This window comes from Gekko japonicus, unplaced genomic scaffold (assembly GCF_001447785.1).
Source record: "Gekko japonicus isolate JY-2015 unplaced genomic scaffold, Gekko_japonicus_V1.1 scaffold2042, whole genome shotgun sequence".
In the NCBI taxonomy this organism is placed as follows: Eukaryota; Metazoa; Chordata; class Lepidosauria; order Squamata; family Gekkonidae; genus Gekko; species Gekko japonicus.
In genome coordinates, this window is record NW_015176514.1 from 26,034 (window position 1) to 49,210 (window position 23,177).

General features: G+C 43.4%; 1 protein-coding gene across 1 annotated transcript in view; it reads left to right on the plus strand.

Moving 5' to 3' along the window:
• Positions 1-23,177, plus strand: part of JMY (junction mediating and regulatory protein, p53 cofactor) — a 57,877-nt gene that overhangs the window by 4,943 nt on the left and 29,757 nt on the right. Inside the window, exon 2 of the mRNA XM_015427365.1 lies at positions 18,727-18,900. Within this exon, the coding sequence (XP_015282851.1) occupies positions 18,727-18,900 (174 nt within the window). The remainder of the gene's footprint in view (positions 1-18,726; positions 18,901-23,177) is intronic.

Below are 23,177 nucleotides of genomic sequence, written 5' to 3' on the forward strand. Positions count from 1 at the left end.
AGCCACTGGGAGAGGTCATCCAGAGATCTGGGCTGAGTTGCCATCAATATGCAGGTGACACTCATCTCTCTCGCACTCTCAGAAATTCCCGGGGAGACTGTGGAAACTGTGAAGAGGTACCCGGAGGCAACTTTGAAATGGTTGAGAGCTAACAAGTTGAAACGTATTCCAACAAAAAGGAGGTGCTACTGGTGGAGGGAAAGTCTGACCCAGGGAATGGTTTATGCTCTGTACTGAATGGGGTTATACTCCCCCAAAGAAGCAGGCTTACAGCTTGGGAGTGGTCCTGGACCAACTTTGGCTGGTGAGCTAGGTTCAGCCCTTCCTGGGCAGAAAAGATCTTGCCATTGTGGTGCATGCCCTGGTAACATCAACCTTAGATTACTGCAGTGTGCTCTATGTGGGGTTGCCCTTGAATACTGTCCAGAAGCTGCAGTTGGTATAGAATGCTGTGGCCAGAGTGTTGACGAGAGTGGGTCATAGGGACTGAATCACTCCAGTCTTGTTCCATGTACACTAGATTTCAGTTTGCTTTTGGGCTCAGTTCAAGGTGCTTTAAAACCCTTAAGGACTGCCTTATCCCATATAAACCTACCAATTAATTCTGGCCATTTCCAGAGGCCCTGCTTTGGTTGCCCCTGCCATCTGGGGCTAAATAGGTGGCAACCCAAGAAAGGGCTTTCTTGGTTGTGGCATCAGAACTTCAAAGCTCCCTCCCCAGGGAGATTATTCTCTCTCTCCCCCTCTATTGCTGTCTTCAACCAACAGGTGAAAACCTTTTTGTTTCATATGGCATGCCCCCACTAACTCTATTGGTCCTCCTCCATGGCTCTGGTTTTGCTTTACGTGTTTTTTAAAAAAAATATTTTATCATTTTAAATGTTGCTTTTTATTACTCAGATGCTTTTTTGTGTGCCGCCTTGGGGACCCTTGGTAGAAAGGCAGCATAAAAAAATTCACTTTCTGTTTGAGATCTGCAAAACTTAATACTTGCTGAATATTGAGCTTGAATTCTGTGCTTCGCTTCTAAACCTTTAATAAGCCACTGGGATTTTGTAGATAGTTTCAGAGGGTAGATGCCTTGGTCTGCTAGATTTGAATCCAGTAGCACCTTAAGGACCAACAAGATTTCAGGGTATAAGCTTTCAAGAGTGAAAGTTCCCTTCATGAGATACAAAGGTTTTGCAATAATTCTAAAGCTCTAGAATCCGAATGGCAAAGTAAAATTGTGGTTAAAAGACATGATGTTATTATGCATCAAAATCTTAATTTTTTTAAAAAATAACTAGATGACCATGCAGAATGTTTAAAATTAGATGGTGCATCTTATTTGACTGAGGCGAAATTTAGATGTCATGACAAACAGAGGCTTGTCCAGGAGGGGCACATATGCAGCTTGTTCTTGTTCTTTTCTGTGCTTTTGTACTTTCTCCCTTTGCGTCTGTTGCATAGATGCAACTGAAAACATCCTGGTTTGAGAAGCCTTCAGTCCAACTTCAGTTCACCATGAGGTCCCAGTGCAGCAGCATTCGGTTGTGTTGTGCAAGAGAAGAGGAGGACTGAAGGGAGCACTGGTGCATGAGAACAAGATGCATTTGTGTTTGTCATGGGCAAATCTCAGACAGACCTCTGTGTGCGTTGACGTCTGAATGCAGTCAGAGGTTTGTGTGTTGAAACTGTGTTAAGTAAACATATAAAATAATAGAAGAATGAATATAATTTATGGTAAGAGGAGATGACAATAATTCTTGGTCTTTAAATGAAACATATGTGAAACTTTTGATTGTCTTTAGATTTTGTCCATTGTTTTGTGTCTGTCTGTTTTCTTATGATCTCCAGTCTCCTGCTTTCCTTTTTGTTTGGAATTTTTACGTTTTGTGTGTGCGCTGTGCCTGGGAGTCATGGTGACCTCTGGTGACTCCTACTAGGTCATGGAGGACATTTGGAAAAGTGGCTTTATGGCCTGTCTCTGCCTCCCAGTCCTGGTATTCTTTGGAGGTCTCCCATCCAAATAGTTGCCACGGTTGGCCCTGCTTAGCTTCTGAGATCTGACGAGATCAGGCTTGCCTGGGCTATCCAGATTATTTCTTTAAATTTTACCCTTTAAATGTTACCAATAATTATTATGATTATCTTTAGCTTGTAATAAAAGGTAAAGGTTCCCTTGCTCGAAAGCCAGTCGAATCCGACTCTAGGGTTGCGGTGCTCATCTCCGTTTCAAAGCCGAAGAGCCAGCGCTGTCCAAAGACGTTTCCGTGGTCATGTGGCCGGCATGACTAAACACCAAGGCGCACGGAACGCTGTTACCTTCCCACCGAAGTGGTACCTATTTATCTACTTGCAATTTCTTGCTTTCGAACTGCTAGGTTGGCAGGATCTGGAACTAGAGACGGGAGCTCACTTCGTCATGTGGTGTACTCGGGTCTCGAACTACTGAACTACCGACCTTCCACAGCCTGCAGCTCAGCATCTTAACCACTTAAGCCACCGCAGCTTGTAATACAAAATGAAAAAGAAATCATAATTTTTAAAACTAAAGCTGACGGTAATGCCCATGCAGAGTCACTTTAGTGAAGGAGGAGGATTTATACCCCGCCCTACACTCAGAGTGGCTTACAAACTCCTTTCCCTTCCCCTCCCCACAACAGACACCCTGTGAGGTAGGTGGGACCGAGAGAGCTCTTTCAAGAACTGCCCTTTCAAGGACAGCTCTTGACAGAACTATGGTTTGCCCAAGGTCATCCAGCAGCTGCAAGTGGAGGAGTGGGGAATCAAACCCGGTTCTCCCAGACTAGAATCCACACACTTAACCACTACACCAAACTGGCTCTCAAGGCAAGCATAGGGATGTTGTACTGTTAATCCAGCACAACACCCCTGACGAGATAATTCATAAAGGAGCAGAACTTCTGCTTTACTGTTGATTATTTTGGCAGAAATAAAGAAATCTTAAATTATCCCCTATTTTATACATGGATCTGTGGTAATGGTTTGAAGGCTGAAGTGTCAACAGTATGCTGATGATGACCAACTCTAATTTCCCCATTTCACCTGAGTCAGGAAAGACAATGAATGCCCTGAATCTGAAGTCAGTATTGGGCTGGATGAAGGCCAATGCATTGAAGCTCTATCCAGATGAGACTGAAGTGCTACTGGTTGACAGTATAAGTAACTAGTAAGTGAGCATTAGCCTTTTCTGTATGGGGTTCCCCTCTTCGTAAAAGAGCTGGTTTGCTTTTTTGGGGGTGTTATTAAATCCATGTCTGTATATGGATGCTTAGGTTTTGTCTGTAATTTATAACACCTCTTGCCAGTTTTGATTGGTGTGCCTTGATAAGCATGATCTGTGCACATGTATCCAGCACATGTGACATGCTGCTTAGACTGTTGCAGTGTGCTGTACATGAGGTTGCCTTGAAGAAGTGGAAATTGATATACAATGCAGTTGCATGACTGTTAACTGGTGTAAAATATAGAGAATGTATCTGACAGAACTACAGCATTCTGGCAACATTTCAGTCACAGGTCATTGCTTAATACGCTGTATGGCCTGGGACCCGGGAATGTAAGGTACCTATTGCTACTATATGAGAGTATCTGTCAGGTAAGATCTTCTTCAGAAACACTGATCTGTGTTGTCAAAAATTCCCAATCCAGGGGATCCTTGGTATGAAGTGCAGTGCTTAAAATTACACAACCAACCTGGAGTGTGAGTCCTCACAAACTGGGGGTGGGTGGGTGTTAGCCTGCTACCAGCCCATGAGAGCATCCCTACAACCAGAAGCCAGTGGGCAAAGTCATGATTTTTCTGGGATTAAACCATAATGTCAATCCTGCAAGGTAGGACACTTGCCAAATGAGTTTCTATGAACCAATTACCAGTAGGGGTGGACACTTTGATCTAAGACACTGAATTTAGATTTGCTGCTTCTGAAGTTCAGAACAACCAGATATGGTAAAACAATATTTTTATTAAAGAGTGCAGAATATTTTCAAAGAACAGACCTGTGAGCAGAAAACAAGAAAAGCTGCATTTTAGGTTCTAGCTACACAGTTAAATCCTAAAAACAAATTTAGAGTCCAGTGGCACCTTTAAGATCAACAAAGGTTTATTCAAGATATGAGCTTTTGTGTGCAAGGCACACTTTTTCAAATGCATTGGAATGGTAGGTAGGGTTCAAAATTATAGACAGGGAACAGCAAATTAACATGTAACATGATGATGTTTAAGGTATGCAAAGTCAGAACTAAATAACAAACTAAGGTATAAGGTCAACAGCTGTAAAGCAATAAATATGTCAACATAGATAAATGTCTAAAGGTGTCTTTTCTAATTGTGGGAAGCAAACCCGAGAATCTCATTCTCTCCTCCCAGGCATGGAGATCACATAACAGCACTTTTTGAGGTGGATGCAGTGTCATGTCAGCAAAACATCCCAATATTCCTTGCATTACATTCAGTATTCTAATATACTATTCTGGAAAAAGAGAGACACTAAAATACAGAGGATTTATAGTCCTCCTTGTTGAGAATTTTGACATATTTATTGCTTTACAACTGTTGACATTATAACCTTAGCTTGTTATTTAGTTCTGACTTTAGGTGTGTATATTCTGGAAGTATTTTTACTGGTTCAGGTCTTATGTATTGCCTTTGTGCTTCAGAGGATCTGGGACAGTAGGTTAATGGGTGTTCTGGCTTGTAGCCTTTAGCTTGCCTTCTTATTTCTAATGGTTGTAAAGCTTTAATTTGATTACTTTTTTTCTCCCAGTGGTAGTATTTGTATGGGTGGTAGGGATAGCATACATAAATCACCCTACTGTGTCAGTTAAGCCAATAGGTGCATTATATTAATCATTTATCAGTAGACGTGTTTGTGTGTGATGTGTAAAACTAAAAAAATGTGAACTTGGGACATTTTATTCATATGAATGCAGAAAAGAGTAAGGCTGCTGCAAAGAATAAGTCTCTTTTCACAGGTCAGTGGAAGGGCAGATCCTTGGCATGCAGAAGGTTCATGCTTTAATTTCAATCATCTTCAGGAAGGTACATGATCTTTGGTAACAAGTACTGAAATCTTGCTGCTATTAGATGATCCTACTCAGAGTAATGAATAAGAAAAGTCAGAAAACTGTAAATGCTTGGGTGTGACTGGGTAGCTGTCACACCTGTTATTAAGGCAAGTGTTGTAAAGCTAACTATGGCAGCATATAACATTGCATCTTCATCCAAAGGAGTGAGTCTCAGTACTTGGATTAAAGTTAATGAAGGCCTGCTAGCCTTCTTCTGTCTTTTCCAGTTCTTCTGTGCTCTTGTAATATTACATTGTCAGAATGGCACATAATATACAGGGTGTGTACTCCCTAGGGATCTATAAAGTGGTTTTATGGTGCTTCACTTTAATCACTGTCCTTAATATTCCTGAACTTCTTTGCAAATATTTTTCCTTTTCTGCTGTAAGTGGTGTTTCCAGTGAACTTGACTTTTGTGATCCCTTTTCCAATGGCAATTGTCAGTGTAGAAACCAGCATTGTTTATGTGTAGCTTTCAAATTTATTGCTCAGGACTTTCTCCTTCTAATTTATTGCTTAGCAGCTTTGATATAGGCAGTTATATAATCTGGCCTGTTTGACCCATGATACAATTTTAATTATCCAAAACTCAGTTCCAGAGACAAGGAGACCTGTATGCCTCAGTCACCTCTAGTTCTTAGGAGTGTAAGAATTAAGCATTTTATGGTTGGTCATTAATTTCCTTTGGCTTCCACAGTTCTAGAGTGGGACCCTGTAGATTCTGTCTCATTTTTCTTCGCACAAAATTTTAATGGGTCACTTTGTTACTAGAAAGTGCTGTGGCTACCCTGTTCCTGTAGTTGAAGCCACTATACATAAGACTGAAATTGGCGTATCAAGCTACTGTGTGGAATACTGTTATGTCAGGCAGCAAGTTTTATCTTTAAAAAGGAAGCAGGACTATTGTTTTGGATCATTTGTCATCAGTTTAGCTGATTCATACCTTGAAGCCAGACATGAACTGCTTAGGAATCATTTTGCTGATTCCACCTTTACAACTTTAAGATACCTTGAACAAGGACTGAGGTAAATGTGGTTACATGGTTTTGTGTCATACTTGATGTTCTACATCTTTAGTCATCATTGTAATGAATGAGCTAGAAGTAATTTATTTTGTGCAATATCATTTATGCTATATTTTATTTAAAAACTTTGTTAAAGAATCTATGTTAGACTCAGAGGTACTTTTAGACCCTAAAAGTTTTTTTTCTTACGGTTTGTGTTAGTTTTAGGTGTTCTAGGTAGTTTTTGATTGTTGTTTCTAACCCAAAGTTTTTGGTTGTAGTTTCTAACTCAAGGTCTCTGTCCTAGGTTATCACTTCCAAAGACTGGTGGCAGCTTATTGTTAACCTGTACTTTCAGATCTAGACATTGACAAACAGGGGCCTGCAAGAACTTGCAGAGGGTAGAATATCTCATTTTCCACTCCCACCCCGTTCCCTTTCCCCCTTCCCTGAAAGCCCCCCAGTCTCTCACCTTTTTCTGCCTCCTTCTCTCCTTCCCACCCACCAGCCCAACCTACCTTTATTTCCCCCCTGCATTCAGTTTTCCATCCTTCCATACTCCTGGCAGCATCTCCCTAGGGAACGTCTGGCTGGATTGCACTATGCAGCTCAATGCCACCCACCACAACGTGAACCCAAAGCAGCTTACATCATTCTCTTCCATTTTATCTTCACAACAACCCTGTTAGTTGGCACATTAGGCTTAGTCTGGCCTTGCTGGTCACCCAGTGAGCTTCCATGTTAGAGTGGGGATTTGAGTCCGGTTCTCCCAGATCCTAATCTGAAACAGTAACCAGTACACCACACTGACTTTTATGTGTTGACTGTTGTTGAACAGTAGCAAATAGGTGGACTTGGGTGAGTCATGCTAGTCGGGAGTGGTAGCAAGTGGCCCAGTGGTTCCTGCTGGGTCTGTCCCCAATGAATTTTCCTCCAAAGGCCAAAGCAGACCTGGACAGGCCCTCCCCCTCCCACTGCCTTTTCCTGTCAGAAACCGAGGCTTCAGCTGGCAATACTGTTTTGGTTGCCTGCTGGTGGCCACAGAGGGTGTTTGTTTCTTAAAACTGCTTCTATTATTTGGGGAAGAGTTAACCCTACTTTAAAAAAATGACTTTAGATTTTTCTGTAAACCTATGGTTTTGTCCACATTTAGAATTAGATATATTGAGTTATCTGGTGGTTGTTGCTGGGCCTGACCCCAATCATTCCAGGGCCAAACAGCTGTGGAAAAGGCTCTGGCACCTCCCCCTGCAGACTAGGTGCTGCAAGATATGAGAGCAGTTTTGGGCAGGATTAAAAGGCAGAAAGACTTGCACATTCATCTTGTGGGGTGCTGCCATTGTGTGAGTCTCTGTACTGCCACTTCACTTCCTGGTGGCTGCTGGTAGTGATGTGGAGAATCGTTGTGTTGGTGGAATCCCACATAGTGATTTTACCCAAAAAGGAGGTGTTTAGAACTTGCCAGGGGGATTTCCTTTTTGTGTGGAATCCCCATGATGACCTTAACGTGTTCCATATGCTGATTCAGCACTATCATTTTTTTCTTTTCTTGCTCTGTGTCAACTGCTTCAAGCTATTTGTGATCATAATTTTATCCTCCCAACCTCTTTTTTTATTGGGCTATATAGAGCCAATTCGTTTAACAGTCTCCCACCATATATCTGATTCCTAACTGGGCCATAGAGTGTTAACCAAAAACTCTACAAGATGGAACCAAGGAGAGACGGGATATTTCTTTACAAACCTGAAGGAAGCCACAGGTTTGCAGAAAAAAAATCTAACTTAAAAAAATACTGGGGGATTAACCCCCCCCCCAACAATAATAACACCTCTAGCTCATGTTCTGCTCATCATCTCAGGAATGTTTTGGGGATTGCTAGGCAATCACAGTAAAATTGCCCGGCCTTCCAAGCCTTAGTTTCTGTAAAGCAAAGCCACAGGAAGGGGAACCAGAGGTGGATTTGTAGGCCAAAGCAGCTGTGGAAAAGGTCCCGACTTCCTCCCCTGTAATGAACCCAGATGGGGGGGAGGGGTATTTCCCAGTGACAGGTCTGGAATTGACCAACAGAGTCTCCTTACTCACACAACGCAGCAGGGTCTGGTGGTGGCAGCCATTGTACAACTAAGCTAGACTTTCTCCAGGTGGAGGCTGCCAGGAGAGGGTAGGAGGGAACACTGAAGACAGGGGGCATGGGGGGAGGTGTCCCCTGTTCAGATCCCCACTCTGTCATGGAAGCTTGCTGGATGACCTTGGGCCAGTCACATTCTTAGCTTACTCTCTCACACAGGGTGGTTATTGTCTTCCACAAGCTGCTTGAGCATGTAATCTCCCTTATATATAAAAGCCGAATGGTGGTGGCACTTCTCTAGAACATTCCACACGCTCCGGAATTGGTTGGCGCCCTGGTGTGTCACTCAGAATCTGTCCCTATCCACTGGCTGCATTGCTTGAGTCTCGCCTCCAACATTCTAAACAGTTTGCTGTTCCTCTTCCCCCCATAGCCAGTCAGAACACAGAGGTTATTTGCATATGCAGCCTCATTGGCCTTTGCCTCGGAACACAGAGGTCGTTTGCATATGCGACTTGATTGGCTTTTGCCTCATTCTAAACAGTTTGCTGTTCTGAGGTAAAATGTGACAAATCTCCAGGTTAGGGCTGGAGATCACTCAGAATTACAACTGCTTTCCAGATGGCAGAGATCAGTTCCCCTGGAGAAAATGGTGGGCTCTGTATCCTTATATGCTGCTGAGGTGGTCTCCGTATGACAGCCAATGTGACGTAGCAGTCAGGGCTTCAGAGCACGGGAGAGGCTGCAGGTGTGTGGGGGGTGGAAAGCTGAAGAGTGAGGGGGAAATAAAGGTAGGTTGATGATTGGCTGGGAAGGAGATAGGGTTGGCAACTCCAGGTGGGAAATTCCTGGAGATGTGAGGGATGGAGCCTAGAGAGGGTGAGGTTTCAGGAGGCGTGGGACCTCGGACAGGTACAAAGCCATACAGGTACAACCAACCATTCCCTTCTGGGGAACCATCTTTGCCAATCTCCAGGTGAGGGCTGGAGATCACTCAAAATTACAACTGTTCTTTAGGTAGCAGAGATCAGTTCCTCTGGAGAAAATGGTGGACTCAGTGCTGAGGTCGCCACAGCAAATTAACACTGAGTGTTCAAGGCCAGGGCACCCGCACAGAGCCTCCTTCTAGAGCTCGTTGTATTTATTTTCACAACGGACCTTTTTCCTAGTAAGTTATATTTGCATTTGTTGTATGAAACTCCCCCAAATATGGGGGAGAGTGCTCTAAAATCCAATAAATAAATAAAATCTGGACTCATTTCACTCTGGTTTCAAAGCCAATGAGGAATTTCACATTACCCTTTTTAACCCATTTTGAAGCCGTTTTTGATCCGTCATGGTGTAATCCCGTATAGGGCTGCCATTTCACACATGGCTTTCCCCTTCCAGTAAAGAGCTGGATCTGAAGCGGTTTGCCATTTCAGACTGCACCACTTTCCCCCCACCATTTTTCGCCCGTGAGGGCGATCTCCAGCTTTTTGGGGGGGGGGAATGTTTGCTTTATAGTGCTATAGTGCTATAGCAACAAAACACTCCAGACATTCCAATGGGGTTGATATACTGCTGTTCCGTTATAGCGTTATAGTACTATAACGCTATAAAGCAATTTTTTTAAAAAAAGCCAGAGATCGCCCGCGCAGGCGAAAAATGGCGGGAAAAATCGCATCGGAACCGGGAGAGGAAACTGAAGACTACTTGGAAGTGGTTGATAGATAAAACGCTTCAGCCCCATTTCCTAAACGGGACAGAAGCGTTTGTGTCTGAAATTACAAATATATTCCGGTAGGGAACCGGTTCTAAAACGGTTCTGTCTCAAATGACAGACCAGAAGCCGTTTGGGAACCGTTCCTCTTCCGGATTATATCGTCTGTCTGAAATTCCTCAATGTTCAGGACAGAAATTGTTTCAATAATCTTTGCTGACAAACTTGGCCGAGAGAAAGAAAGAAAAGGGGAAGTTCTTCTGGAACTCTCAGTGGGTTTGATACCATTTACTATGGTACCCATCAAGGCAGATAAGCTGAAGAGTGGTGAGCACTATGCTTCTGTGATTCTATTCCTATCTAGCAGATTGGTTTCAAAAGGTGCAGATGGGGGAAGACATCTTGACCCCATGGCATATGAAATGTGGGTTCCTGTATGATTTTATCTTGTCCTTATCTGGTTTAACATCTACATGAAACTGCTGTGGGTGGTCATCCAGAGATTTGGACATGTGATTGGTCCGTAGATGATATGCAGCTTGGTTTCTTCTTTTCAGTTGAGACAGCAGATGTCTGGAGGCAATAATAGGTGTGATAAAAACAGGAGCAAAAAGGGAACTTTTTGAAGAGGTGTACTGTGTATTTTCTCTTCTTTCTTTCCACCTGCTGCTTCTGAATGAGAAGATACCATGACATAAGGGGAAAAAGAAAGGGACTGCAAAGACAGCTGAAGTTCTCTTGAGGGACAGAATCAATATTGGTCTGAAAATGAAAGGAACATCCACTGCAGGTTAGCGCTACAGTGTTTTTATGAGCATCACTTAAAGGCACTGTGCAGCAAACAAGGAATGACCACTGATGACCTGTCAGGTGCTTTTGTGGGATTCTGCTTCTGTATCACTTCAGCAGCAGTTAACATTTTGGGTCCTGAGATGCTCAAGGGAAAGTTTGGCATATAAATATTTTAAATAAATTCAATCAATAAATCTCCGTGTTTTCTCCCCATTGTGGATTTTCAGCTGAACTCAAACCAGTACAAACTATTTTCACAACTGCTGTATTTTATTGGAGGAGGCAAATTTAAGTTAATCTTTGAATGTCACAGAGTGTTGCTAATCCCCCCCAACTGAGTTTTACAGGTTAGCGGTGAAGTAAGGTGGTATTGTATTACACTTAACAATTAAGGTTGCCCCCCCAAAATTCAGGGTTTTTGTGTCAATGGAATCTCTAGATGAATTCTTTCACCACAGAAGAGATTGCATCATGTGTTCCATTATTTAATCTCTTGCTGTTTCTGTTAACAAAAACCTAGTGACATCCTTATCCTCTGCCAGTGCTTCTAATTTTGCCACCCATACCTTGTATGGCAAATGACTTTGAGTTTCTTGAACAAGAGCCTTTAGAAACTAAGTGAACAAATTGATTGTTCCTTTTCCTATAAGTTTTTTTGGATATGAAGGGATTCTGGATCAGGAACTTGCATCATGTGGGAGAGTGAGCTCTAAGATGAAATTGTCTGGAGCAGGGATCCCCAACATTTTAGATCCTGTAGGCAGTGCCTGCACTGGGTTGAGACATCCCTGGAGATTTTGGGGGTGGAGTCTGAGGACAGCAGGGGTTAGGGAGGGACCTCTGTGGGACATAATACCACTCTGTGGGACATAATACCACAGAGTCCACCTTCCAAGATGGTCATTTTCTCCAGGTGAACCGATCTCTGTCACCTGGAGATCAGTTGTAATAGTGGGAGATCTCCAGCCATCACCTGAAGGTTGGCAACCCTAGTGGGCACATGTGGAATTCTGACAAAGTGTGGTGGGCACATCCACAAAATAGCTGTTACAAAATGGCTGCCGCAGGAGGTGAAGCCAGACACAAAATGATTGCCACCGCTTAACTGCAGTCACACAGTGAAGATCCTTGTGCTGTGGTCGCAGCCGCTGCCAAAGCAACATTTTGAAATCAGAAACCTTCCAGGCCCTGCCCACGTCCTTAAAATAATTGGTAGGCACCAGGAAAGGTTTCTGTGGGGACCCCTGCTCTGGAGTGTATAGGTGAGTGCTTTCTAATTGTGGCTACCTGGTAAGAAGAATTGGGGAGCTATGTTTAAAGGAAAACATTGGTGCTGATTTTCTGTGTTTTATTATTTGTTATATTCACTGTCTGTGAAAAGAATGACCATTTATCAACCATGATCAACCTTGCAAGTCTTGGGGCACATGTATTCTTTCTCCCTTCTTCTCTCATTAATGACTGGGATATTGAGGACTTCGTGATTCCATATATATCATAGATTGTTGTTGTGACTTCCAAATCAGTTGAAATTATTTTCAGATGTCACAAACAAATGACAGTTGGGAGCCAGTTTGGTGTAGTGGTTAAGTGTGTGGACTTTAATCTGGGAGAACCGGGTTTGATTCCCCACTCCTCCGTTTGCACCTGTTGGATGACCTTGGGCAAGCCATAGTTCTGGCACAGCTGTTCTTGAAAAAGAACAGTTTCTGTCAGAGCTCTCAACCCCACCTACCTCACAGGGTGTCTGTTGTGGGGAGGGGAAGGGAAAGGAGTATGTAAGCCGCTCTGAGACTCCTTTGGGTAGTGAAGGGTGGGGTATAAATCCAATCTCCTTCCTCTTCCTCCTCCTCTCCCTCCTGTCTTCTTCATCTTTCTGAATCCCAGAGAAACTACTGAACATGTTAAGGTGACTCCTTTTTGGATGTCACAATAAGTTGGAATTAGTTCAGAGACTTTCTAAATCCGTCTTCAATTCCAGCTCAGCACTACAATCATTTGGATTGTTGTCTGAAGATGGCCGAGAGACTCCTTGGACAAGGAAGCTGAGACTGCTCTTAAGAAAACCCACGAAGCCACAGCCATGGCAATCAAGGCAGTGGCCACAGCCTCTATTGTCTTCAGGGTGGCCAATGTATGGGCAAGAAAACTGGTTCAGTTGATTCCAGAAACAATCTTTGCCTCTTGAAGGGAGCCAACAGATTGCTGAAGGTCAATACATTCACAGCCGACATGACATTAGACACCCTTACTTTTTCCTCCAGGGCCCTGATTTCCTCAGCCATGACCAGGAGACTCTGTGTTTGGCAGGCTGACCTTCAGTCCAAATCCATCATCGTGAATTACCCATTTCATGGTTACAGGTTATTTGGGGACCCTCTGGACAAAATCCTAATAGAGACTAAAGATAAAAAGAAGGCCATGCCCAAGACGCTAAGACATTTAGTTGGGAGACCTTTCAACAACCAGCCCTTTCGGTCACAGCATTCCTTGTATAGGTTCCAGCAGGATGCAAGAAGGTCTAACTGGGGGAGCACCAGACAGCCCTTTTGAAAAAGATCCTTCAGGGCCAGGCTCAATAGACAGTCCACTAGTGAGCGACCTTTACGAGGGATCAAGCCCAAAGCATGACTGTGCTACAATTCCAGTGGAGGGCTGACTCAGTCACGTCATACAAACATGGACTTCCTCCCAGACAGATGCTTGGGCTCAAGAGGTGGTGCCCCAGGGATATGCCATCAAATTTCTCAAAGCCCCCCGGAAAGATTTCTACCATCTTCAGTCCACAAAAATTCATCAAAACGTTGAATAACAGCCAAGGTCATCCACCACCTTCTGAACATTCAAGCTATAGAGCCCGTGCTGTACACAGAAAGGGGATCCAGTGTCTACTCCACCTTATTCACCGTTCCCAAAAAGAATGGAGACTGGAGGGCCGTACTGGACCTCAAGTTCCTCAGTGGACTCGTCTGTCTGAGACACTTCAGTGGATTCATCTGTCTGAGACACTTCAAGGTGGAGACCCTCAAGTAAATCTCTGCAGTGCTACAACTGGAAGATTGGCTCATTTCCATAGACCTGACAGAGGCTTATCTGCTTTACCAGTTCACAGGTGCTGTCTTCAGTTCTGTGTGGGAAACATGCACTTCTAGTACAAGGCCCTCCCATTCGGCCTTTCCATGGCCCCAAGGGCGTTCTCAGAAATGTTAATAAACCCGGTTGCCTTTCTTCAGAAACATGGGATACACATTCACCTGTATCTCAACAATCTCCTTATCAGGTCAAGTTCCAGAACCAAGTTCATGCAGGACATAACAGCAACCATCAAATGCCTACAGAAGAATGGATTCCAGATCAACCTGCAGAAGAGTTCACTAATACTTTCCCAAAGGCTGGAACATCTGGGGCTAATAATTGACACCAGGTCCAATCACCTCTTTCTCACAGAGAGCAAAGCGAGAATGATCAAGGACATGTCAAAAGATGTAATCAGCAGCAGGCTCTCCAGTCTAGAGTATCCAGTGAGGTGACCGACACACTGTTGGCATCCAGAAGAAATTCTGCTGTCAGGATTTTCTACACCTCCTGGGAGGCCTGCTTTAGAAGGTACAAGAGGAAAGACCAACCCCTTTGAACCACCACTCGAAATCCTTCCTCCAGGATGGTTTGGCATTTGGGCTCAAACCTGCTACACTGAAGAGACAGGTAACTTCACTTAACACAGTCTTAGCACAATAAAACAGGTATAACCTGACTAATCATCCTCATGTGTGTCATTTTCTGCGGGGCACTGTACTCATATCGCCCCTCTCAGATCTACAGGTTCCCATCCTGGAAACTGCATGCGGTATTATCTGCTGTAACTAAAGCCCGCCCCATTCGAGCCCTTGAAGGAAGTGTCGCTGAAATGGGTATGGATGAAGGTACTCTTCCTCACAGGGCTGTATTAGTGAAACCGGAATTGTGTATCTTTCACAAGGACAACATGATTTTATGCACAGACCTGACCTTCCTACCTAAGGTTTCTTCAATTTTTCATAGGTCTCAGGAGATCTACCTAGCCTTCTTCTGCCCTGGGCCAAAACATCCCAAAGAACGAGTGTGGCACATGCTCAACATTAGGAGGGCATTCAAGATTTTCTAACATAGGATGGAAGGCATGAGAAAATCAGTCTCTCTCTTCATAAATGTCTTTCTCCCTAACCTGGGGATGAAGATGTCCAAACTGGCTATAAGCCGTACCCTCAAATCCTGCATAGCAGAGGGCTATAAGATACAGGGAATGAAGGTTCCAACTGGAATTACCGCACATTCAATGAGTGCAGCCCTTGCCAATCGCGCATCAGTGGAAGAAGTGTGCAAAGCGGCAATGTGGTATCCATCTCCACCTTTGTTCGCCACTATAAACTAAAACACTTATGATTCAGCTGATGCTGCCTTTGGCCACAGGGTCCTGCAACACATTTTAGACACCTAGACGATGACTCACCCTTATCTGAGGACACTGCTTTGGGAGGTCCCTCAAGATGTCCTCCCCTCAGAAGGAGAACGGGCCATTGGTCACTTACCATGAAAGGTCCTTCACTTCTGAGGTAAAGAGGACACCTTGCCTCTCCCAGAGTCATCATCAGAATTCTTGTTATCTATGCTTCTTGACTTTTCCCCAGTATCTCTCTGATTTGTTACTGCAATTCCCACTGCTTATTTGTTGATGTTATCAGTCCATGTAGGTTGGAGTTAATTAGTTTACTGCTTTTCAGAGTCCTGGAACTGAAGCTGGGTGACCTCCACGTCACAGGAAGAGGAAGAAAAAATTAGCTTGTGAGGTTTTTCTTCCTACACGAGTAGCATGAATGGTTGAATTTGCAAATTATATTTGCAGCATGAATGACTGCAATGTTTTTTGTGGAATGTTTAGCTATTAACATTTTGCAGCTGGGCATTTTTGTACTAAATTTTGGGAGTCCATTTCTAAAGATTTCAATTTGAAAACTGCTAAGTGAAATCTTGCATCTCCTCTTGATAGTGATTGTGTAAAGCTTTTCAGTTTGAAGAGTTAAACTGTCTGATCAGTTTCCCATTCAGGACTGTAGAACCAGGTTTGTCTGTATACATATAGTTTGAGTTTGTTTATTAAAAGATAAGAGTATGGAGAAACATTAAAGAGCTGTATGCCATTATCTGAGCAAGGCTTTGGAGATGCCTTACGTTGAAGAGTCTATACTAATGGTTTTGTTCCATTTGTCACAAAGTTGTGATATATAACATCATGAGCATGCTTCACTTTTGTTTTAAGCAAAGCTGTTTAATATTACCCTGTGTTTTGTCTTTGCTGTGCCCTGTGGGATCCAAGCCGAGTTCTTGCAGGAACAGGCTCTAAATTGAAGGATTACCACAGGTGATGTCTGTCTGCAGAACAAGGAGTTAGAAAACCGGCTCAGCTGGATGCTAGCTGTAGGACCTCACATAGCTCCAGGTCTTCTGACTCGTTCCAACAGATGACAGAATCAGACTGAGCTCTTGTACCCTGGAGCAGGCCCAGCAAGATCCAGCCTAGCTTCATCTTCCTAGGGTTTATGTACTTCCTAGGTTTATGTACTTCTGCAATGCTCTGAGACTTCCTGGTGGATTCTCCATTATCTCTAGCAAGTGGTGCTCATGATTGTAATTTCTGAGAGAGTCGGGGGGACGGGGCTTCTAGGAGTGGATTTTAGAAGAGCCCTTGGGGGACGCTGCACCCTGGGTGTAGTGCTGATTCTGGGCTTTGGACTGAGAAAAGCTGTTTCCCTCCCAGACTCTTAATTCCTGATTGTGGTTGATATTGTGGCTAAGCTACATGAGTCACCCACAATTGTCTCGACTTGTAACAGTGACTGTGTAAAGGTCTGGTCTGGACATCTCAACAGAGTCTGTATCTGGCTTGCTGAACAAACACACGACGCTCATATTTTCCCGTTTACAAAAAACTCCTGAAGTTTTCCCATTAAACATTTTTTCTGATTTAAAAAGAATAAAATGTAAGGGCCTGATCCACTCCCTGCAAGTTCCATTAAGCGTATTCAAGCTTGCTGCTTTGTAGTACCTCTCTGTGCACCCATGAGAAGGAGGGGCAGGAAACAGGGTTCTCTCGAGGTCTGTGCTAGTCTTTCTATGCAAAGACAAATGCACTTACATGGAAATGATTGTGCTGTGTACCCCCCTCCACTATTTTAGTGTGATATCTCTTTACACAAAGACTTCAGCCTCTCAAAATACTGCTGACAAATTATTTATAGTCTTTAAACTGTGGATTCAAGATAAACAAAAGAAAGTATTTCTTCATACAATGCATAATTAACATGTGGAACTCACTGCCATGAGATTGCCTGGAGAGCATTAAAGAGCCACTAGCCTGGAGAGCATTAAAAGAGCATTGGGCTAATTCATAGAGGATAGGTCTCTCGATGGGTATTAGGCATGGTGGTTGAAAGTTTGGAGCATGTTTGGAAACTGTATTCTTCTTCATGCCAGGTGTTGTGGAACAGCAACAAGGGAAGGTTTGGGCCTCTGTGCCACTCGTCTGGGCTTTCTGGGCCTTCACCAACTGCGGGAAGACAGCATTCTGAACTAAATAAGCTACTTGTCTTAACTGCAAGCAGTGTAGAAAAATAAAAATAATTTCCCCCCCTTATGTGAATAACTTCAAAACATAATTTTCCCTTATGCGAATAACATCAAAACAATGAAGCAATGTGGAACAGAAATATAAAAATTACCTTGGAGAGATATCATTCCTTCTGATAAAATACTCAGTGGGACCCCTGTAAACCAATTGGGCACCACAACAAGACCATCCAGAGACAAACTGGGGGGACTCCCAAGGCATGCAAGAAAATGTAATTTAAAAAACACCCCTCCCCCTTACAAACCCCATCACAGGAACAGAATAGACTGAAAAGTGAGGGAAACAAAGCTGTTAAAGACCTATCTTGCCCTTGTGGGAGGAGAAAGCTGCCCGTAATCAAGCTTTCGAGTGAGTGCCACAGCCAGGCTGCTTAGGAACTATTTTGTCCAGTGGCCACCAGAGGACTACTAAAAACGGCATTTCTGAGAGGGGAGGAGAAAAAAGACAGAAGAGCCTGGTGGGAGCTGTCCATGATCCAGTTCCCAGTAATTCTAGCTGAGGCCACCACAGAGCTACTTAAGAATCATCTTCACCCCAGTGGAGGAGAGAGATGGCGGAACAGCTTGTTGTCAGATAACCTGGTTGAAGAGAACAGTGTGAAAAGAAAGCATCTATTAGAACTTCAGATAAGGAGCTCATTGTGAGCACCTAAGAAAATGATGTATTTGTTTCATTAGCTGTACTTCTAAAGAATATACCATTCTTGTAATGCACTTAAAATTAAAGTTGCTCTTTGCAGTTGTTGGACATCTCTTCTTGAAATGCAACACCAAATTTTAATAGTAAATAAAGGTGTCAAACCTTGTATGTACATTGAAACTAGCCACTGCAGACACATTTCAGCCCCAATATCTTTATTGTACAACTCCTCAGGCATGTTTGTGAGTAGAGGTGATTAATAAATAGAGAAACAATGCTGACAGTAACAAAAAGCAAAATAAACTGGGAGGCGGGCCTGCACTTCTTTGTTGTATAATTTCATGCAACAAAGCAAAATCCCCACATGCATAATATTGTTGAGCTTCAATTTACATGCATACAGTTGATTATTTAGTGAACAATAAATTGAAATTTCTTGTAAATGGCTGAAGGCTTTGGATAATATAGCTGAGACTGATGTATTTCAGAAATATATGAAGTTGTAGAACCTGGGTTGGAACAGAATAGATATGCAAGGTTGAAATGAAGGCTGAAGCCCTTTGTGCAGTTGCTTGTGTACGAGTCATTAATGTCATGTAGCTTATATGTGTGACTGAGTGTATAATTGTGGCACAACTGATGTCATTACTATTCATTAAAGTATTAGCAAGACTAACTAGTTACAAATGTTAATCCATCAATATATATCTGCTTTTGCCTTGATAACAAAAAAAGTGTGAATGTGTACTGACAAATGATTTTGCTTGATCTTTTTGTACACAGCTCCTGGAAAAACATAAGAATACAGAAAGCATGGTAGAGCTGCTTGAGTTGTATCAAATGGAAGATGAAGCATATAGTAGCCTTGCTGAAGCCACCACAGAACTCTATCAGTACTTACTGCAGCCATTTCGAGATATGAGGGAACTTGCAATGCTCAGGCGACAGCAAATAAAGGTACTAATCTATAAGAACCCTCAAGAATCTATGAGATAAAACATAATCTGATTTCGTCACCTGTGGTAGTTTTGGTCACTTTCGAATTGCCTTGTGACAACTATTTATGTCTAACATAGGTGTAATCCATGTCCCTCCAGATTATTGCGTCCTGTGGCTGTAGCCTCTATGTGCGGAATTTCTTCTTCCATCAGGCTCCACCTGCGACATGTAGAGTGTAGTGCATGCCCATAGCCACACCTGTAGGGCACAAATTGGGTCAAGCTTACAGCTGCTTTCACTGCAGTGTCTCATTTTGTGGAATCAACACTGTAATAACGCTTCTGTAGGCTGGATTCTGTAGGCTGCGGTGGCTCAAGTGGTTAAGACGCTGAACTGCAGGCTGTGGAAGGTCAGTAGTTCAGCAGTTGGAGACCCGGGTGCCGCATGATGGAGTGAGCTCCCGTCTCTAGTTCCAGCTCTTGCCAACCTAGCAGTTCGAAAGCAAGAAATTGCAAGTAGATAAATAGGTACCACTTCGGTGGGAAGGCAACAGCGTTCCGTGTGCCTTGGTGTTTAGTCATGCTGGCCACATGACCACGGAAACGTTTTCGGACAGCGCTGGCTCTTCGGCTTTGAAACGGAGATGAGCGCCGCAACCCTAGAGTCGGCCTTGACTGGCTTTCGAGCAAGGGAACCTTTACCTTTACCTTTTTAGGCTGGATTTATGCTTTAGGTGAGAATGAGCATAACCAAATTCCCAAGAGCTGCATTATTCCTTTGAGTGTACTAAATGTTCCTTTGACCCACTCTTTAAATCTGTCATGTCACTGAGTGTGTGAAAGACCTATTTTAGGAAGCCTTGTTTGCATATGACTATGGCAAGGATTTTGGTATGAAAGTGATCTTCGACATGGTCTCTATGCTTCACACCCATGGGATCTAGTGCGCACGCGCTGGATCGATTGGCATTGTAGCAAGCTCTTTAACGGATTTTCATGCCCAGTCCCTCGGGCATGCACAGGAACCCCACCGCGCATGGCCAGAGGGGTGGGCGCGGACATCCTGCCAGTTCCTTTCTTACCGCCGCATTGGAAATACCTCTTTCTTCGTCGGTCTGATCGGTTCGCGTGTTTTGGCTTTTTGCCTCACGGCTCTTTGGATTTTTTCCTCAGTTCATTTTCTTCATTGTTCTTTCAAAAACTTTAAAAAAACCACCAACTTTGTTTTCTGCTGAGGGGGGAGGTTGCCGCTTTACCTCAGTCGGGCCTTTGGGCTACCCCCCCCTTCTTTCTTCTTCACTTTGGTTTTTATAGCGAAGAAGTGGGGCTTTTTAAATAGGTACAAGCAGTGTTCCCTCTAAGCTGAGTTAGTGTGAGCTAGCTCACAGTTTTCTAGCCTCCAGCTCACACATTTTTGTCTTAGCTCAGGAAGGAGGGCTCCAGAGCAAACTGATTTACGCAGTAGCCAAATCACTGGCTCACAACTTTAATGCCAGCAGCTCACAAAGTAGAATTTTTGCTCACGGGACTCTACAGCTTAGAGGGAGCATTGGGTACAAGGGTTGCGGTAGTAAACTTGCTTCTCCTGACCGTCATACCCTTTGCATTCTTTGTCTCGGAGAGTCTCATCGACCCGAATCTTGTGGCCACTGTGCTTGGTTTTCAAACCAGACCCGAAAAAACCAAGCTGCGTGCCTTAAAGTGGCCCTGCTTGAATCGGCCCTACATCCTTCCTCAGCGATGGATGCTGAGAAACCATCTACCTCAACGGCTCCGGCATTGAGGCCTGCCTTCGATATCGGCCAACCGACACCGAAGCCTCCGGCATCGAAGGCGCAATCCTCCGCTTCCACACCGGTGAAAAAGAAGTCCAAGCCAAGTAAGGAGCAAAAGTCCACAAAGAAGGGCTCTTCCAAACCCCTTAAGGTGGCAAAGAAGGGGAAAGTAGCGGTGGCTGCACTGAGTGATGCCCCTAAAGTGCCTCCCACTCCAACGACAGTATCGATGCCGGGGCCCAAGCCCCTCCACCGATACCGACCATCCATGTCTTGGACTCCCCTGTCCACCAAATGGAGCATCCTTACTCCGACATCGAAACGGTAGAGCTCCTAAGTCATCAAATGGATGCAGAGCCTTCTCCGTCTCCTTCCCCATCGTCGTCGTTGACGGCAACGATCCACGTTGGCACCGATATGCTGCATGCGACACGCAGCGTCACCCTCCACGTCTGCACAGTCAATCTGTCGATATCGACAACTGAGATAATACGGGCTCCTCTCAAAGACAGGCTGCCGCTTTGTCTCCGAGACGTCCACGGTCCAGAAGTCAATCCCCCCCCGAGTCTTCTTACCCCTGCCATCACTTCTGTTTTGGGATCAACGACAGATGAGGTATCTGTATGGGGCTTATCCACCATCCTTGCCATGGTTGACTCCGGCAGGCTATTCCGACTGGGATCGATATTCATCCCACTCTGCTCATAGATCAAGATCGCCCTACAGAAATCGGAAATGAAGAAACACGACACAAAAACTGGAGAATGGATCCAAAACTTTTATTTTTACAATCAACATCAGATAGCATTGAAAAAGATATCAAAGAATATTTGCATTTCAACGCGAACTGCGGAGTTTCTCAACACATAATATGGGATTCATTGAAAGCAGTACTCCGAGGAAAGATAATTGCGATTGCCTCAGCCTATAAAAAAGAAAAACAGAAATTAAAACAAGAACTGATAGACAAAATCAAAGCTTTAGAATTAGAACACAGCAAACATGGCAGTAAACGAATATATAAAACTCTTCTGCTAGAAAGGAAAAAACTCGAATCTATCGAAATTTCTCAAATCCAAAAGCAAATAGCCTATACCAAGCAAAAATATTGGTTCAAATCACCACAATCCATCAAATTACTTGCATGGAAATATAAAAAGAAACTTACAGCCAACGCAATATATGCAATTAAAACCAAAGACGGCCACACGGTCTATTCTCCTAAGGAGATCTCTAACGCCTTTCTAAACTACTATTCGAAACTCTATAAATCGGACTCCCCTACACCGGCATCTATGGATTCTTTTCTCCAGCAATTTCCAATTCACTCCAAACTAACAACGCAGCACAAAGAGTGGCTAGAGACCCCTATAACAACGGCAGAAATCCAGGCAACGATTAAACAATTAAAAAACAACAAATCTCCCGGAGAAGACGGCTTTATGGCAGAATTCTACAAAAAATTCTCACACCTCCTGGCGGAACCTTTAATGACAACATGTAACCAAGTACTAACCCAAGGAATTATGCCACCATCATGGAACTCAGCAACAATAATATTAATTCCTAAACCGGATAGAGATTGCACATTAACTAGCTCATATAGACCAATATCACTCCTCAATCAGGATTACAAAATTTTTACAGCAACAATGGCACATCGGCTCAACAAAATAATAGAAAACTACATCCATACTGATCAGACCGGTTTTATACCAAACAGAGAAATCACCGACAACACGAGGAAAATGATAGATATAATTCAATACTGCAAACAATTTCAAATAAGCTCATCATTTATAATCTCATTGGACTTTCAAAAAGCCTTCGATAGAGTAGAAACCACTTACCTCCAAAACCTACTGACAAATATGAACTTTGGAACTAACTTTTTGAATATGATTTCAACCATCTATGCAAAACCTACAGCAACAATAAAAACCAACGGAATGAAATCATCGAATATCACATTATCCAGAGGAACGCGCCAAGGATGTCCTATCTCCCCTTTACTTTTTGCCTTGGCGATCGAACCGCTTGCCCAAGCCATTAGGACTAACCACAAAATACCTGGAATACGCACCAAAGATAAGGAAATAAAACTGAGCTTATTTGCAGACGACATGGCAATAACTACAACGCAACCTGAAACATCAATCGATGAAATTCTCGGAATATTAGACAACTTCGGGAAGGCATCAGGCCTAACAGTGAACGCCTCCAAATCCGTGTTCTTCCCAATTACAGTAGACTGGACATTAAAACCCCAAATAGAACAAAAATACAAATTTACCTGGACAAGACAGTTTTGGAGGTATTTGGGAATAAATATACCTATCAACTTGTCAAACATTTTACAGCAAAACCACTTCATAATAGCTAAGAAATTACGAGAACTACCACAAGCAATCTCCTCATCACTCACCACATGGATAGAAAAAATCCATATTTTAAAGTCATTCATTTTTCCACAATTTCTATATTTGTTTAGAGCAATCCCAATAACAATCCCACTACAACT